The 19,842-nt window shown below is 40.0% G+C and overlaps 1 protein-coding gene across 1 annotated transcript; it reads left to right on the plus strand.

The window, feature by feature from the left end:
- Positions 1 to 858: 858 nt before the first annotated feature.
- vps25 (vacuolar protein sorting 25 homolog) lies at positions 859 to 19,620 on the plus strand. The gene is made up of 6 exons (XM_041173537.1): positions 859 to 977; positions 12,509 to 12,654; positions 13,293 to 13,346; positions 13,987 to 14,075; positions 16,163 to 16,238; positions 17,537 to 19,620. The coding sequence occupies exons 1-6, from the start codon at positions 931 to 933 to the stop codon at positions 17,647 to 17,649; spliced, it is 525 nt and encodes a 174-aa protein (XP_041029471.1). The 5' UTR covers positions 859 to 930; the 3' UTR covers positions 17,650 to 19,620.
- The last annotated feature ends 222 nt before the right edge of the window (positions 19,621 to 19,842 follow it).

The raw sequence follows: 19,842 nt of genomic DNA on the forward strand, positions 1-19,842 counted from the left end.
ATGCAGTCGGGGGTTTCCCGACGTCTAGTGTGGCAAGGCGGGCTGGATGGCGTACGCCCTGTCGTCATATCCAGGTACCAATTTTAAAAGGTGCCCGGACATCCTTACTGTCAATTCCTATTGAGATGTCAGGAAACGAAGGTGAAGGTCCAGTGCCCAAGTTCAGCAATGCCTCCCCGCGCGCCCTCCTCGACCATATCGAGGTCAGGAGGGATGCACTCTACCCGGCTGGTGGGAGGAAGTGGCCAAGTCGGAAAAGAATGAACGACCTCATTTGCTCTGCCAGGGTAAGTAAAGTCAGCTCCTTGCACTCACCACGACAAAACCAATGAATGTCAGGGTACATGAGCCTCAGTGGCAATGGCATAGTCATACCTTATAGCCCCACAGCCACATCCACTCTGTGGTGGAGTGGTAGAGTGACCATTGTGCCTCTTTCACACTTCCACATACAGAGATCAATGCAGTATGGAAGGAGCTGGGGAGAAAAGGCTTGGGTGCAGAGGGCATCAGCCACCTCCGCAAATCAGATGCCTCTCTGAGCCTTATCCTTGCATGTGGATGGGCTCAACGCTCTGCAGGGAGCTGGCCCACAACCCTTCTGGACAATTATTTTTTTTAAATATTAAGTTAAAACTGTAAATGCGTGAAATTTGAAACAAAAATTGTTGCAAATGCACAGCAAGTCAGCATAAGTAAAGAAGGAAAGGTGCCTTTAGTGTTTGAAACTTTTTAGTTACAAATCTCACTCCCAACATTCGCTGATGTTTATTGCCCTGCAAAAAGCTGATTATAATGAAAACAAGAAGTGTGGGTTTGAAAGGGTTGTTAGGGGGGGTGGGACTGTTTGATGTGGGACACTTTGAGGTGGTGCGTTGATGTAGGAGGGAAGCTGCAAGGAAGCAGGACCTTCCTGTCCCGGCCTTCGCCATGAGCTTTGAGTGGCCCTGGCAGTATAACTTCCCTCCTTTCTACACGTAAGTCGCGCTTATATCTTTTATCTTTTCAGGAGACCTGGATTTTAAAAATAAAAACAGTTGAAGCCGGGGAAGCGGAGGCTGTTCCCGGGGTTTGAGGCCGGGTGAAAAATCACTTCCCCGCGCGGGGCGGAGAACCAGAAATGAGGCGAAAGGGAAAAGAAAAAATGGGCCCAGAGACCCTTCCAAAACAACCCCTCCCCAAATACCCCCTCCCAAAACAACCCCTCCCCAGATAACCCCTCCCAAAACAACCCCTCCCCAAATACCCCCTCCCAAAACAACCCCTCCCCAAATAACCCCTCCCAAAACAACCCCTCCCCAAATACCCCCTCCCAAAACAACCCCTCCCCAGATAACCCCTCCCAAAACAACCCCTCCCCAGATAACCCCTCCCCAAATACCCCCTTCCAAAACAACCCCTCCCCAAATACCCCCTCCCAAAACAACCCCTCCCCAGATAACCCCTCCCAAAACAACCCCTCCCCAAATACCCCCTCCCAAAACAACCCCTCCCCAAATAACCCCTCCCAAAACAACCCCTCCCCAAATACCCCCTCCCAAAACAACCCCTCCCCAGATAACCCCTCCCAAAACAACCCCTCCCCAGATAACCCCTCCCCAAATACCCCCTTCCAAAACAACCCCTCCCCAAATACCCCCTCTCCAGATAGCCCCTTCCAAAACAACCCCTCCCCAAATACCCCCTTCCAAAACAACCCCTCCCCAGATAACCCCTCCCAAAACAACCCCTCCCCAGATAGCCCCTCCCAAAACAACCCCTCCCCAAATACCCCCTTCCAAAACAACCCCTCCCCAGATAACCCCTCCCCAAATACCCCCTCTCCAGATAGCCCCTTCCAAAACAACCCCTCCCCAGATAACCCCTCCCAAAACAACCCCTCCCAAAACAACCCCTCCCCAAATACCCCCTTCCAAAACAACCCCTCCCCAGATAACCCCTCCCAAAACACCCCCTTTCAAAACAACCCCTCCCCAAATACCCTCCAAAACAATCCCGCCAAAAATGACCCCTCCCCCATTACCCCCTCCCAAAACAACCCTGCCAAAAAAAATCCCTCCCCAAATATCCCCTCCAAAAACAACCCCCCCACAAATACCCCCTCCCAAAATGAACCCTCCCCAGAGAGCCCCCAAATAGCCCTTCCCAAAACAAGCCCTCAAATACCTGCTCCCTAAAACACCCCAAATACCCTCTCCCAAAACGACGACTCCTCAAAGAACCCCCAAATAACTCCAAAACAAGCCCGCAAATACCTACTCCCAAAACAACCCCAGATACCCCCTCCCCAAAGAGCCCCCAAATACGACCTCCCAAAACCACCCCTCAAATATCCACTCCCCAAAACAAAACAACCCCCCAAATACCCTTTCTCCAAATACCCCATCCCCAAATCCACAGAAAAAGCTCTCATGATTCAAGTTTTCTTCAATGGTCCCCCAATCATGTATTCTCATATAAAATTTGCTAATGTCTAAATGTATATTTTATACCATGTGGACTGTTGCAAAGGCTGACATTTTTCTGGATTTTTCAGTCCAGCTACATAAAACATTGTGTCACAGCAGCCAAGGATGTAGGACAGATCCTTGAGGGTGTTGTGCAAATTAACAACTTGCATTATCACAGAATTTTCAGTGTGATTAAAATGTCCCAAAGTGCTCCAGAAACAATCACAAGATGATGAACAAGACTGATTAATTGAAATGATTCGCTGTATGATTGAGTATAGGGGGTGAGGCAAATCCATGATAAGATGAGCACATTTGAAAAAGGGAGCAGGTAGAGGCCATTCATCTCCTCAAGCCTTCTCCGCCATTCCACTGTATTTTCCCCTTGTCCCTTGATTTTCTTGGTATTCGAAAATCTGTTGATCTCTGAATATACTGAACCAACCAGAGAGTAGGTTATATTAGACTTGGTATTGTGTAATGTGATAGGATTAATTAATGACCTCAGAGTGAAGGCACCCCTAGGAAGCAGTGACTACAATATGATTGAATTTTACATCCAGTTTGAAAAGGGAAAGAGTGGGACTAAGATGAGTATTTTAAACTTAAATAAGGGCAACTATGGGCATGAAAGCTGAGCTAGCTGAAGTGAACTGGGATACTAGGCTAAGGGATAGATCAATAGAGAAGCAGTAGTAGACATTTAAGGGGATATTTCAGAATGCTCAATAAGTATATTCCTACTATCAAGAAAAATTCTAAGGGGAGGACCCACCATCTGTGGTTAACTAAAGAAGTTAAGGAAAGTATCAAACTTAAGGAAAAAGCATATAACTGCACAAAGATGAGTGGCAGATCAGATGATTGGTCAACATATAAAGAACAGCAGAGAATGACTAAAAGGTTAATCGGGAGAAAGAAATTAGAGTATGAAGGAAGCTAGCTAGAAATGTAAAAACGGATAGCAAGAGTTTCTACAGGTAGTTAAAAAGGAAAAGAGTAGGTAAAGTGGTAGCGAGGAGTTATTAAGGACATGATGGATGAATTGAACAAATATTTTGCTTCTGTTTTCACTATAGATGATACAAAAAACCAACCCAGTAATTGCTGTAAATCAGGAGGTAGAAGGGAGAGGGGAATTTGGTGAAATTACAGTCACTAGGGAAGCGGTACAAACCAAACTGATGGAGTTGTGGGCTGACAAGCCTCCGGGTCCTGATGGACTTCATCCTAGGGTCTTAAAAACGGTGCTAATGAGGTAGTAGATGTGTTGGTGTTAATTTTCCAAAATTCACTAGTTTCTGGAAAGGTTCCATCAGACTAGTAGCAAGTATAATCCCTCATCAGATTGGAAAGTAGCAAATATAGCCCCTGTATTCAAGAAGGGAGGGAGGCAGAGAACAGCAAACTATAGGCCAGTTAGCTTGATGTCTGTCGTGGGGAAGATGTTAGAATCGATCATTAAGGAGGTCATGCACTTAAGAGAAACTCAAAGTAGAATCTATTTACCCACGCCTTAAAAATATTGAATGACACCGCCTTCGGAGGCAGAAAGTTCCAAAGCCACTCAACTCTCTGAGAGAAAAAAATTTCTCCTCATCTCTAAAAGGACAACCCTTAATTTTAAAACAGTACCCCCTACTTCTGGACTCACCCACAAGAGGAAACATCCTTTCCACATCCACCTTGTCAATACCACTCAGGAATTTATTTACTTCAATCAAGTCACCCCTCTCTTTTCTAAACTCCAGTGGAAACAAGCTCGGTCTGCCTAACCTTTCCTCATAAGACAACACGTTCATTCCAGGTATCAATCTAGTTAACCTCCTCTGAGCTGCATCCAATGCACTTACATGGTTCCTTAAATAAGGAGACCAAAACTGCATCTAATATTCAACATGTGAACTCACCAATGCACTGTATAACTGAAGGATAACATCCTTACTTTTATTTTCATTCCTCTCGTAATAAAGAATAGCATTTCATTAGCCTTCTTTCTTATTTGCTGTACCTGCTTACTAACATTTTGTGACTCATGCACTAGAACACCTAGATCTCTCTGCACCTCAGAATTATGCAGCCATTCTCCGTTTAAGTAATACTCAACTTTTTTATGCTTCCTGCCAAAATGAACTACTTCACATATTCCTGCATTGTACTCCATCTGCCAGATTTTTGCCGATTTATTGTTTAACCAATTTATTGGAGCTCTTTGAAGGAGTAGCATGCTCTGTGGATAAAGGGGAACCTGTCGATGTGCTGTACTTGGATTTCCAGAAGGCATTTGCTAGGGCGCCACATCAAAGGTTACTGTGGAAAATAAAAACTCATGATGTAGAGGGTAACATATATAAAAGATTGGCTGGCTGGCAGAAAATAGTATGTATAAGTGGGTCTTTTTCTGATTGGCAGAGGTCTGTGCTGGACCCTCAACTTTTTACAATTTATGTCAATAACTTAGATGAGGGGAGCAAAGACATGGTAATTAAATTTGCAGATGACACAAATGTAGGTAGGAAAGTATGTTGTGAAGAGGACATAATGATGTTGCGGAAGGATATAAATAGTTTGAGTGAGTGGGCAAAAATTCGAAACACAAACAGATCAGCAGATCAGCCATGCAGACTCAAGGGGCCAAATGGCCTACTTCTCCTATTTCATGTTTGCTTGCATGAGTGAGCATCCACAGCACGCTGCAGTTGAGAATTTTAAAGGTTCACAATCCCGAATGAAGAAGTTTCTCCTCATCTCAGTCTTAAATAGCAGACCCTTTATTCTGACACTGTGATTCCTAATTCTAGATTCCCCATCTAGGGAAATGTCCAGCATTTTATATGATTCAATGAGCTCACTCCTCATTCTTCTTAACTCTCAGCCTTGTCTACTCAAATCTCTTCTCATAGGGCGATCCGCTCACCCCAGTACCCAGTCTAGCGGAATCCTCATTGCACTCCCTCTCTAAAGATATTCTTCTTTGGCTAAGCAGGCCCACACTCTACTCCAGGCTTGGTTTCACTAATTCCTTTTGTAATAAAGTTTAGCATACCATTTGGTTTCCTAATTGCTTGCTGTAGCTGCATGTTAACTCCCTGCCATTCATGTACAAGAACACTGGGGTACCCAGGAGAATTCCTACTTTCCAGTCCTCTCACCGTTTAAAAAAAAATTCTGCTTTTCTATTTTTCCTACAAAAATGGATAACTTCACATGTTTCCATGTTATATTCCATCTGCCATACACTTGTCCACTCATTTAACCAATCTAAATCTTTTTGCAGCCTCTTTGCATCCTCCTTGTAGCTTACTTTCCCACCAAACTTTATATCATCAACAAACGTGGATATGTTACACTCGATCCCCTCGCCTGAGTCATGAAATAGATTGTAAATATCTGAGGCTCGAGCATTGATCTTGTGGTAGCCCATTAGCTACAACCAGCCAGCCTGAACTGAAAATGACCCATTTATTTCTACCCTTTGTTTTGTATCCATTAATCAATCATTTGTCCCTGCTTATATATTAACCCCAATTCCCTGTGCCCTCATTTTGTATAATGACCTGTTGTGTGGCACCTTATCCAATGCTTTTTGAAAATCCAAAGGCACTAGATGGTCTGGTTTACCCTTTATCCATCCTATTCGCTAAATCCTCAAAAAGCTCTTAACAGATTTGTCAAACACCATTTCCCTTTTCATAAATCCATGTGGACTCTTGCCCAATCATATTATGATTTTCTAAGTGCCCCAATATCACATCCCTAACAATAGATTTCAGCATTTTCCCTACTACTGATGTCAGGCTAACTGGTCTGTAGTTCTCTATTTTTCGTCTCTCTCCTTTCTTGAATAGCATGGTTACGTTTGTTACCTTCCGGTCTATGGGGATCTTTCTAGAATGTGGAGAATTCTGAAAGATCAGAACCAATGTAGCATCTTTGGATCAGAATCCACTACCTCTATAGCCATTAATTTGAAAACTATAAGGTCTAGGCCAATGGGTTCGACGGATTTGTTGACTTTCTGTCCCATTAATTTCTCCAGTATTATTTCTTTACTAATAGAAACATCCTTAAGTCCCTTATATTCCTTAGTTCCACATTATTTCCAAAGGCTTTTTTGTATCTCCTACCATCAAGACAGATACAAAGTTATTTGTTTAATGTCGCTGCCACTCCTTTGTACTGTATTATAATTTCTCCTGCCTGTTCCACAGGCACTCATGTTTACTCTCGCTAATCTCTTCCTTTTTACATAGTCAATATGTTTTTCTATCTCTAGCTAGTTTCTGCTCATATCCTATTTTCTCTTGATCAGTTTCTTTGTCACCCTTTGCATTTTAAAATCCTCTCAATCATCAGGCTCACATCTCTTTCTGGCACATTATAATCTCTTCCTTTAATCGAATACTATAACTTCTCATGTTAAGCACACTTGGACCAATCCTCCTCTTTTTTTTTTGAGTTCTTAATGGAATGTATCTTTGTTGTAAATTATGAATTCTTTAAATTTTGCCATTGCCTACCATCATATCTTTTAATCTAGTTTCCCAATTTATATTCACCTCTCACACCTACATTTTTCGATTTGTTCAGATTTAAGATTCTAGTTTTGGGCTTGACTAGACTCTCAAACTCAATATAAAATTCCATGATATTATGAACATTCATCCCCAAGGCTCTTTTTTACAGTAACCCGGTCTCATTGAAGAAAACTAGATTTAAAGTAATCGGTTCCCTAGTTAGTTCCTCAAAATACTGATCTAGAAAACTATCTTGCAAATTTGGGCTGTCCAATCTGTATGAAGATTAAAGTTTCCCACGAATACTGTATTGTTCTTGTTACACGCACCTCTCTGTCTGACATTCCAATATCTGTTAGGGGGTCTATAAACATCTCTCCCTATTGTTTTGTTCTGTTATCTCTTAGCTCCACCCATATTGATCCTACTTCTTGATTTTCCAACTGGAGGTCCTTTCTTTCTACTGTTTTTATTCCATCCTTTACTATCAGGGCTACTCCTCTTCCTTTACTTTTTTGCCAACTTTTTCTAAAGCTTAAGTATCCTGGAATATTTATTTTCCCACTTTAGTCACTCTGCAACCAGCTCTCCATAATGGTCTCAGATCAAACCCATTAATTTCTGTCTGTATAATTAATCTATTTTGTACTAATTGCTTTGCACATTGAAACATAGTGTATTCAGCTTTAGTACCTTTCTATTCCTCTCTTTTCTCATCCTAATCATTAAAGCTGCATAACCTGTGTTAAGTCCTCTTTCTCTTCCTGTCCATTTCTACTGATTTTTTAACCCAAATCACTACTCAGCTCAACAGCCTCATAATTTCTCTTTTTACTTTTGAATTTACCCGTTCCTGAATCCTCTACCACCCCTGCTCCACCATGAGTTTAGACCTCTATCTCCTGCCCTAGATATTCAATTTGCTGGCACACTGCCCATAGCTCAGTTTAAGTGAAGCCCCGACCCCGTGGTACAGTTTTCTCTTTCTCCAGTGTTGGTACCAGTGCCTCATGAATCAAAACCCCTACTCCATGTCACTGTTGTAGCCACAAACCTCTCATTTTGTTTGGCCCAATGTCAGTTTGGAAGTGGCTCTTGTAACAATCCAGACATTATTAGCTGTGAGCTTCTGCTTTCTGCTTTTTAATTTCGACCCTACTCCTCAAATACTCTCAGCAGAAGCTGCTAATTCCTAGTTCTACATATGTCATTAGTTCCAACATGAACCACGACAACTGGATCTACCCTTTCCCACTCCCAAGTTCTTCTTCAACCCTGGTGCCAAGCAGTCAAGACAAACTTCAAAACTCCCAGTCCCAGCTGCAGAAAACAGTATCTATCTATTCCCTGACTCTAGTGTCCCCGACCATTACAACATTCCTTTTTGCTTCACCCACTTGAATAGTCTGCTGCACAGACATCTTGGGCAGCTTGCTCACCAATGCTGTAGACTTTGTACTCATCCACACAGTCAGCAAGATCCTCATACTTGTTGAACAAGGGTAAAATCCCAGGCTCTTCCAACGCTGCACCTGGGCTCCCCTTATATCTGTCATACCCTCCTCTCCCTGACCACTAATCAGACCCGTACTACTTCCTAATCTAAGGGGTGTGACTGTCTCCTAAGTAAAAACATCCAGGTAACTCTTCCAACTCCCTGATGCCGTGTACTGTCTACACCTTGGACTCCAGCTCAACAACGCTGAGCTGAAATTTTCTCGAGATTCAAACCTTTATTGCAGATGTTGTCATCCAGGATCACAATGCTCTCCACAAATTCCCATGTGCTGCAGTTGTAGCACACCACCTACACTGCCATCCTTATATAACCTTGTTTTATTTACACTAATTAAAGTTTATGTATTTAATCAATTTGTCTTATTTGTTTCAAAAATAATTTCTTGGATCTAGTTTAAGTTAAAGATACATTAAATTGCATGTTTATCTGTAAACTTACTCCTGCCAGCTCTGCTAGTGCTGTAACGTCACTTTTCTCTTGCGCCGTTCACTTCTCTCTGCTGCTGCTTAGTCTGCTTCAGTTTAAGTCCTTGGGAATGCTTCTGTGATGTTCCTCACTCTTCTGAATCTCTGAGGCTTAAGGCAACCATTTACAAACTATAGAAGTAATGTTTTGAATTCCTTTTTCTTGTTCCAATTGTCCTAGTGGTATATCTTTAATTAGTCGTGTTGGAAGAATCATTAACATGGCACACTGTTTTCAACATGCAGAGTTGAGCAGGCTTCATGTTATGTGTACCCATCATGTAACAGCAGCCAAGGTTTTAAGGGAGAGCTTTAAAAGTGTAGTATTGATTCACAACTTGCATTATTACAACATCCACAATGTGCTTCAGATTGTAGGTTGCAAAACACATCAGATCTGTCGCAGGTTGTTGTAGGTTATCAGTCTCAATCATTCACTCAACTATTTGATCGCTCTAGCTAAATTGGAGCTGATTCATATGTTTAAGAGTTTCACAAACATGAAAGTATGTCATACCTTTGTTTTAAAATAAGTACAAAACTCTTTAACAGTCTAATAATGTTAGTAAAAAGAAATTAATTCTGTTCTTGTTAGCCACTCTTCCAAGAAAACTAATACAACTTTTGTTCACCCTCTTTGTAAAGCAGCACTTCTGTCCTGAACTTGCCCTTACCAATCCTGAACTGTATGAACCTTTTTATTCTCCCCAGCATGTCTGATATTACAGTTTTGAGTTTACTATCTCAATTAGGGGAACTCTGAGATCCTTCTTCAAGAGGCCTCATTTAGCATATTGTTTGTCATTGACTTCCCACTAACACTGGGATTCAACCTCATTATTCTCTGCATTGCCTATATGGATGTAACCGTACTGAAACTAGTGTATGAGACTGTAGTTGCCTGTCAGTCTTATTTCTTGCTGTGGTTGGACTGCAGGTAGTGGCTGACACAGATGTCCGCTTTTCAAATTATGTGAAGAGACAATAAGCAGGAAGGACTTTCATTTATATAGCGCCTTTAACATAGAGAAAATGTCCGGAAACGCTTCACAGAAACGTAATCAGACAAAAACTGACACCAAGCCAAAGAAATTTGGTCAAGAGGTGAGGTTTAAGGAGGAGAAAGGGCTGGCGAGTCAGAGCTTTAGCAGAGGAATCTCAGAGCTTGGGACCTAAGCTGCTGTAAGCACAGTTGCCATTAGTGTAGCAGTGGCATATGGGATACACAAGAGAAAAGGATGCACCAGAATCCAGAGTTAGAAAAATGCAGAGTTCGCGGACAGTAGTAAGTCTGTTAAAGATAACAGTTAAAGGGAAGGGCTAAGCCATGGAGGGATTTGAAAGTGACACCACCAATTTTTGCTACATTGCTCTCCAGTCAGTGTAGTGCATTGTACTGAAACAGAAAATGCTGGAAAAACTCAGCAGGTCTGACTATAATGCATTGCACTATCTCGACCTGTGAAATTTCTAATAAAGCAGTTTGACTATTCCCTTGCAAAAGGCTAGCTTTACCAGTTGCTCACTTAATTAAGATAGTGAACAATTGAGTTCCACAGAGCAGAAGGATGTCTGATTTCAGTCTGAGTTAGCTAAATGCAGTCAAAGCAGCAGTAGGGGTGCTACAATCAGCCTCAGAATTGAGGTTAGAAAGGGGAAAAATCCACCAGGGTTCCCATTTCTGATTGCCACTTTTAATTAACATGCCAATATCAAGATTCACAGATGAAGAGTGGCCAAGTTACTGGAGAGTGGCTAATGTCTACGGAACTGTACTCCAGCAAAGAGTCAACACCCTTAGGAGCAAAGGGGGAAAATTTATAAGCAATTTTTCAAAGGCAGAAGTTTCACTGTCCTGTGCCCTTCCCTTTTAATTTTCCCCAGTCTTCTCAATGAACCAAGTTGAAAGGCAGACTAATAGGAATCTCCACACACACATGGCAGTGACGCTTTGCAATCTGGGAGCTAGAAATTGGGCTATCTGCTTTGAGGGGGATAGTATAGCCCCTGGTTCAGTCTTATGCCAAAGCCTTTATGTTGGGTTGGGAATGTAAATAATTAAATCTCTCTTGCTGCTTGTCTTGCATTATTGGGAAATGTAATTTTAAAGTTTAAGCAAAAAGAATACCAAAAGAAACAAAAGTCCAAAAGTTAACCACATACGTCAACGGACGCTCATTTTACCCATCATTAAGTCACCAATATTGATTGTTGCTTAGGGCAGGGATACTAAATATAGCTCTATGCAAAAAAGAAAAAAATTGTTGATAGTCAATTTTTTCCCCAATGTTGGCAAAGATAGTAGACCGTCTTCAATGGATATGCTAATTCATTAAAACAAGCTCTTAAACAAAAATCTAGCTGAGCTCAGGACAAGAATGTATTTGCGACTGAGAAACTATCCAATTCTTTTGTTGTTTAATCTCCGGTTTGATCTTGCCTGTCAGGGCAGGGTGAGATGGTAAGATTAATTTAAATCTTGGCCTGTGATTTGTTGATTTACAGGGCAGCAACAGCACAATTATAGAAGTTTTCTCTCCCTCATCAGAGCCAAGCATTCTAACTATAGTCGTACACAGCAACTTTTAAGAGAAACAGATGTAATTCCCCCATGATTTTGCCATTACATATTTGTCCAATCTGTCCAATTACCATTATTGTTAATGTTCTAGACAAATATCAGCCCTTTTCACTTGATTTGATGCTCCTTGTAAGGATCAGTATGTCAGATAGAATTGATACGAACAAGAAGCTAAATGTAGGATGAGTTGGAACGGAATGTGAATTGCTAGTGACTCACCAATTCACATGGAAAGGTGTGCAGCAAGTGTGAATGAGCAGTATGTTTTAGTGTAATCAATATCTAGCTAGGTAGGGAAGCAAAGATGCTGATGTCCAACCATAGTTGATCATGTGTGTGAAATGACTGGAGAACAATGAATACATCATTTCAAATCTCCAGGATGGGGGGAGTGGATTTGCAACGACGAATGCACTTGCATATTTCTGCACTAACTGCACATACTGGGAACGCTTACCTTCCAGAATTGACCGTACAGGTACAGCACACTATAGGAACTTTTAAGCTGCTTTGCTGACACTACTGCAAGTGGTCAGAGGATGCACTTCACAAAACTCAATGAATTATTGGTTTGTGAGTATAATTGAGGATTATCTCATAAAGCACTGCGTGTGCTGGGCTTGTATTATGCATTGATAAATTATTAATAAGATGTCTCTTTCTATCTCTTGAATCCACGAGCCAGTGTTAAAAGTGACAGATATGGATTATCCTGAGCCCTCTACTCCTGTGCGCACACTTCAGTGTCACATTTATATTATTATTGATCCACTGAAATAAAGGAATGTTTGGAATTTACAAAAAGTGCTTCATTGTGTTGAAATGTCTCAAAGTACTACATATGGTGAATTACTTGTGGGATGTATTGATTATTATGAGACCAAATTTTGTGCTTGTTTTTAAAATGAATCATAAATTATTTTGGCACAAGAAAACATTTTGATATTTTTACAGTTCTTTTACTTGTCCATCTCTAGACTGCAGCCAAATGCTAACACCCAGCATAAGCAACTGGCAGCATGGTGCTCACTGGTGCTCTCCTACCTGCGTTATCACAAGCTCTATACTATTGATGTATTGGAAGCCCAAGAAAGCCCTCTCTTCCACAATAAGAAGATCCAGCGTATCCTTTACTGTGTCAGCCTCTGAGATAGAGAAAAGTTAAACTTCATTAAATGGTAGACTTCGGTTGTTTTGTTTCACATTTACTCACCCAAGCTTGAATCCTTGAACTCACATCCTGCAGTTTATTCATTGATACAATTTATCCAATATAGACATTCCTATGTACCCACCTTGTACAGGTACTCAGAGCCATTTAGCAACATAATTGTCTTTCTTTGTAAATCCTCCGAAGGCTCGAGCATTCCCTCGGTTGGATGGTGTCCTAAGTTGTGAGCAAAACAGAAGATGGAACCATTGATGTCGTTATCAGAGATGCAGCGACATTATCTCTATTGATAAAACCTGCTGTGATTAGACAAAAATCAGTTTGTGCTGTCACAGGTATATTTGTGCTGTGCAGCTTTACTCCAAAGAATGGAGCTTGCACAGCAGGAACTTAATTCTCCAATTCAGTGACACCATCTCTTCAAAACAGGTTAAATGCTGTGTAGTAAAAAATATTGTATCCCTGTTGTATGTTGCGAAATGGTATCACTTGATGGAAGAAAACAGTTTTGCTGACAAAAGATGGGAGGGACAATGCTGTCCAGAACATTGTCAAGAAAGCAAAATATTTCCCTTAACTTTGTTATAAAGGCAAGTTTCCCATAGAAGCTATCCAAGTTGTATTAGAAGAACTCCGGAAGAAAGGTTTGTGCACAGAATAAAACCAAGTTTTAAGCATCTGCTTGTAAAATTTCTTCAGATTTCCTCCAAGCCCAGCCTAGATGTTCCTTTTTTAATATTAACACAGCTATAAATAACAATTGTTTATTCTCAGTTTACATATTGTCATCTATATGAATACATTTACTGATTACTTTGTAAGCTGCTCACTGTAAAAATAACAATGCTCACAGTGAATACACATACCACATTGGTTGGTACTGGGCCATGCAGACTAAGATGCTGCATGGCTTATGCTGAGTTAGTTGATCTTAGAAAGGCAGCTTGTTAAAAAGGGTTTGTTGACATGGGTATTACAATCAATCTCACTGGGGTGGGAAGGCAAAGATCAGCCAAGGATTGGGCTCCTGATGCCACTCGTCATGTGTGGAAATCAAGTGAGGACAGAATGGACTAATGATCTTATGGTGCTGGGCATGATCAAATAGTCTGACCTTGGATGCGTAAACTCATGTGTGGTGAATGACTACTTGGATAAGGGACAAGGACACTTCCAGTACTATACTTCTAATTTCACTATTTATGTATTGAAGTTAATATCAAGAAATATGTAGCTCACAAATGTGTTTTAAGGAGTATAATCTGTAATTTGTTTTGCTGTTAGGAAACTTAGAGTGGATTGATAAAAATAAAACTCGCTGTCTGATAATGTGGAGGAGACCAGAAGAGTGGGGGAAACTTGTGTATCAGTGGGTAAGAACTTGCTTTGCTGCATGCTTTTTTAATGTGTTCTTGCAGCACATTCCACATATTACAGCAAATACCCTGATCAATACGTAGAGGGTTTTTAACTTAATTCACCACAAATCTCTTTTTGCTGTATTTGTTTTGTCAATTTTGCAAAGTAACTGATGATAGGTAGAACTTCCCTTAACAAAAAAGCTCTATGACCAGCAATATATCAAAGCAAAGAGAAACTCATGGTATTATGATATTTAATGATTTTCAGCCTTAACTGCACCAATATGGTATTCCCCTTTCACATCCATCCTTGATGCCTATCTCAGTGAGAGTCTAGTGCCAAATTGTCCAGATCAACATGGTCAGTTTTGTTACGGGCTTGCATTCACCGGGCATGAGGGATTATTCAAACTAATTTCATTCTGGTTCTTAGCTCCAACAATTAGAGGAGCCTTTCATCGAATCAGTCCACGATGGTCCTTCCCAAAGATGAAAGACCATATGCTAACCACTGCCAAGTCTTAAAATGTATACAAACTACTCAATTTTTAACATGTTCAAAATTGCTTACCATTCTACAAACTTTATATTCCTATCCTTTTTATTTCTCTTTTGCTTCCAAATTTAGCTTGAATTGGAAATACCATGCTGATGCAATTAGGGCAGAGTACATTGAGATTTATTCCACTCATGTTCTGTGTCTGACCTGTGCGTTCTTGATACTGATTGCATCAAAGAAATTATGGTGCAAAAAGTGGAAAATCCTTCCATTTGCAGAATGCTATTGTACCTCAATTTGATGAGTAAAAATGGAAAAAAAAATTCCTAACCCATCCTAAATTCAGAAACTGCAGCAAACTATGTTGTAACACTACTTTAGGATTGTAATGCTTCAAGAAAATAAATTCTGTTCCAAAGTTATTTTATCCTTGTTGAAAACTATTCAATTTCACAATTTGCCTAATGTAGTAATCCAGTTAACTGAATTGCAGGGAGCACTGGCCCAAAAGTGGAAATTAGTAAATAAAATCTAATCTAAAAGAAACCCAGTAAAAACAAAACTTGCATTTATATAACACTTCATTATGACTCAAACATCTAACATCACTTCACGTACAATTAATTCTGAAATGTGGTCATTGTTCTCAGTAGATGTAGCATCATTTTTAATTTTTTTAATTCTTTCATGGGATGTGGGCATTGCTGGCAAGGCCGGCATATGTTGCTCATCCTTAATTGCCCTTGAGACATGGTGGTGAGCTGCCACCTTGAGCTGCTGCAGTTAACTGGTGTCAGTGTTGTTAGGAAGGGAGTTCCATGATTTTGACCTAGTGACAGTGAAGGAATGGAACTATAGTTCCAAGTCTGGATGGTCTGTGACTTGGAGGGGAACTTGTAGGTGATGGTGTTCCTGTGCATTGTCTGCCTGTATCTTCTAGGTGCTAGAGGTCGCGGGTTTGGAAGATGTTGTCACAGGAACCATGGCAAGTATATGGTACACACTGCTGCAACAGGGCACCAGTGGTGGAGGAAGTGATGGCTTAGGTTGGTGAATGGGGTATGATCAAATGGGTTGTATTATCCTGAATGGCTTCGATGAGCTTCCTGACTCTTGTTGCAGCTACACTCATCGATGCAAGTTGTGCGCAGCAGAATCGTAGAAATGAGATAAACAACCAGTAAATTTGTATAGCTTGAAGGCGAAATGTTAGCCAGGTCACCAGAGAATTCCCTTTTTTAAGAATTCAGATGTTTTAACATCCACTAGAATCATGTCACATGAAGCTACTAAGTGTCAGCGATACATGACAGAAATGGTACAGGTGTTTCCTCCAAAGCAAAGGTAGTCTTTGATCAATAGTTTGATCATCAATATGGTATGTGTACATAATTAATTTTAAGTGGTGATTTCACCAGTCTTTCATTACTATGCAATTTAATACCAATCCCAATAAAGTGACGTGAGTTAGATTACCTTAAAATTTATGTGCAATTATCTTGACTATAGCTATGCTTAAACATCCTGAGCTGAGAGCCATCTATTTTCTTTAAAGCTCTTTATCTTGTGAATAAATGTCTGGTGTTAAAATATTTTGCAGGTTTCAAAGAATGCCATGACAAACTCTGTTTTTACATTTTATGAACTCTCCAATGGAGATGACACTGAGGGTGAAGGTAAGGAGTTTTGATAATTACCTGCCATTAATTGAGCACTGGAAGCAATTGGCAAGTTGTCTCCCCTTTTAATTGTTCTTGTTTTTCTCTCTCTATATCCTGACATCTAGAATTCAACAGAGTATCCTTCTAAACTCAACTGCCATCATTTTTCTATGAACTCTTCATTGATAATTAAGGAGGTGCTATATACAATTGACAAATTGGTTTGTCTACTTCTGATGAAAACAAACTTGTAACCACATAACTGTATAAAAATAACTGTTCCCATTGTGCTGTTTAAGACGATCCAGAAGCAATAGACCATTCTGGTTACAAATTCATGTCCTAATACATTTAATTTTAAGCTAAGTTACCCTCATAAAATGAAGTAAAAGGAAAAAAATAAATTGGGTGTGTTTCATCAATTTATTATGTAATTTAGAACCAATAAATTTACCGTACAAGAGGAAACTATTTGGCCCATTACATCCATGGCAGTCTTTACCTGAAGTTGTATGCTTTCCCATTTTCCTGCCCTTTTATATTTGTTCTCTTCCCACACTTATTCAGTCCACTTTTAAATTATGTTGCAGTCTGTGCATTAGTGTGGTAAAGCATTGCATATACGAGCAAGGAGTCAGAGTAGGCCACTTAGTCCCTCAAACCTTCTCTGTCATTTAATAAGATCATGGCTGATCTGATATTCTAATGACCCCCTCAGTGAAAAAGTGTTTTCCAACTTCTGCCTCATACTTTCTAATGATAATCAGGTCAGTGCTGTCATGTTGCTATTTCATGAAGCAGTGGAAACAGTCTTTCTCTGTTTACACTATCTCTATGATGACAGCACACTAGCCATACATCTGGATGGGCCATCTTCAGCTTTCTATTCTATAGAATTTCTTAGTTATGTTTAAGAATGTCATATTGCAAAATGAAATGAAGAATTTTTTTTCAAGTATAAAAGCCTATCGGTTTTGAGAGTTAGCTTGATCTCACAGGGATGCAAAGAATCTAACACTGGAATCTGACACACAGAAAATACACTGCAGTTAGTGAGTGAGAGAAGATAAGTAACTTTCTTATGCTTGACTTTTTGTCAGAAGTGCCATACTGATAAAAGGTCAGGAATGATAGTGTGCCTTTTTGTTTCAAACGCTGATGGTCCTGCCTTATCTTTCAAGCAGCTCCCATTATTATAAAGAGCTTACTGACGTGTATCCAACTCACCTAGTAAATTTCCATAGAATTATGTTGTCAACGAGAATGAAAATTGTCATGCTTTCATCACAGGCATTATGTTCTGTCCTTGCTAGAGTTCCATGGTTTGGAGGAATGGCTTCTGCTACGGGCACTACAGTCTTTGCAATCTGAGCGAAAGGCAGAGATCTTCACCCTTAGTGACAGCAAAGGCGTCAAGTTCTTCTGATGACATCCTTGTTCATCTGAGCAGCTGCTGGAGACGTACACGTTGTGTATGGAATGAAGATTTTACAGTTAATGGCAATGAAGACTAGCCCTCAAGGAAGAGTGTATTGGATTACAGATCTCCAGATACGAGACAACACAGTTGTCATGACATTGACTTGTTTGTTATGCACGGTCTGGCTGCTTGCAATTGCAATCTCCTTTTCATTCTTCATCTAAATAATCTTAAAACTATTATAGTTCCATGTACTGAGTGGAAAATGCAGCATTACTGATTGCACTGTACTGATCCCTGTGTGTGCCAACAGAGAAAAACATTCAAAAGCAGAATACTTCCACATAGGCGACCAGTACAGGTACAGCCTTAAAGGTTTACATGAGGGAGTTCAAGATGTTGCAAACTCACAATAATAATTTTCCCCAGTTGCAATTATGCCAGGTCACAAATAAAGTTAAATTAATTAAAATGATTTGCAAAAGGGGCCCTCCACCCCCCTTAGCGTAACTTCAAGAAGCCTGTCAACCTGATCTTGCTCGGGGACAGTGACAGTGATTAGTTTGTCGACTACTCATTCCTTATGAGTATTCTTCAATCTGTATATCTTTTCTATTTAAGCAGTCTGTTTATTTTCTATAGGTATCTTATAAAGCATTAGGTAGCAGGGAATCCTCTGCTGATACTGAGATTTATGTATGCTTGCATTGCTTTGAAAAGTTGCAGGTTTTTATTGGTGTATAACACTTGTAATTAGCCAGTATAAAAGATAAAAATAATGAATGCAAAATGCAACATTGCTGGCAATGGAACACAGACCTCATGAAAGTGCTAAGCATTCATAATGACCATACATTGCAAATTTGATTGTGCTGGGTGGTTGCAGCCTAGGATAATACCTGGGGTGGAAGAAATGGATCCAGTCCCTACTCAAATTACACAGAGCTAGAATTTTCCATGGTTGATGGATTACATCAAGCACCACAACAGAATAATATATAACTATCAACCTTAGAATTATTTTTGTCTTTCCAAGATTTCTCCTTTTTGGTGTTCAATGATTTAACCTCTATTGCATCCCACCTCCACATCCCCAAAAAATAACTGTTTGCAGTACTGAGATTTTGGTTTGATTGTTATATTTTGCAATTTAAATCAACGTGACGTGAAAATATTAATATTTGACAGGAACTTTCTAATTATCTCAATTATTTGCTCTAGAGATGGGATTACAGTAGTGGGATTTTATGCTGTGAATTCTTGTCCTCTCCAGACACTTGAACTCATAATCTGATACTTCAGTGCAGTGCTGAGGGACAGCTACACTGACCTTTTGGTTGCAATGTTAAACCAAGGCCCAGTCTACTTTCTCAGGTGGATGTAACTGATCCCTATTCCAAGAAGAGCAGCTGGTGTCCTGACCAATATTTATGACTCAACCTAAGAGACATAAAAAAAAAAATCTGGGTAATTTATCTCATTGCTGTTTGTGGGAGCTTTCTGTGTGCAAATTGGCAGCCATGTTTCCTACATTACCACAATACTTCAAAAGGCTGTCAAACGCTTTGAGATGTCCTGAGGTCATGAAAGGCGCAATGTAATTACATGTCTTTATTTTCTTTTATCAAAGGGCTAGCTTTATATACATGTAACAGGTTTAAAGTGAGGGAACCACTCCAATCGGTTGTGATCAGCTTTTAATTGGAACCTGTGCAAATTGGTCCACGTAGTCACTTATGTCCCTTTATTGTTGACATGTTTTGACGGTAACTCAAATATAGGTGCTGATTGATGAAATGTGATTGGTCAACAAGATTTTTTAAGTAGTTTCTTTAAGAAATCAATTTAAATTCTGCAGTTTATGACCAATTGTACAGAATGGTAGCTGATTCGCACAGTACTTCTATACTTCAAACTTTGCTTCTTGTTAAAGTCAGTTCTGAGGTAATTAAAAATAAATTTAAAAGTTCTCTCAAAGTGAAAATTGTATTTTTTATTTCCAAATACTTGTTTTAAGATTAGCATGGGCAAGAATTTGATTATCACTAATTGCAGGGATTGATCATCAATCATTTACTTGCACACCTGGAGTCTCATGGGTCATATATGAAAAATTATAAAACAAAATACCGAATTCAAAGAAAGTCTGTCCTTCCCACCCCCACAATTAAAAATTTGCAAATTAATTGTTTAAATTTT

This window comes from Carcharodon carcharias, chromosome 23, assembly GCF_017639515.1.
Source record: "Carcharodon carcharias isolate sCarCar2 chromosome 23, sCarCar2.pri, whole genome shotgun sequence".
Classification (NCBI taxonomy): domain Eukaryota; kingdom Metazoa; phylum Chordata; class Chondrichthyes; order Lamniformes; family Lamnidae; genus Carcharodon; species Carcharodon carcharias.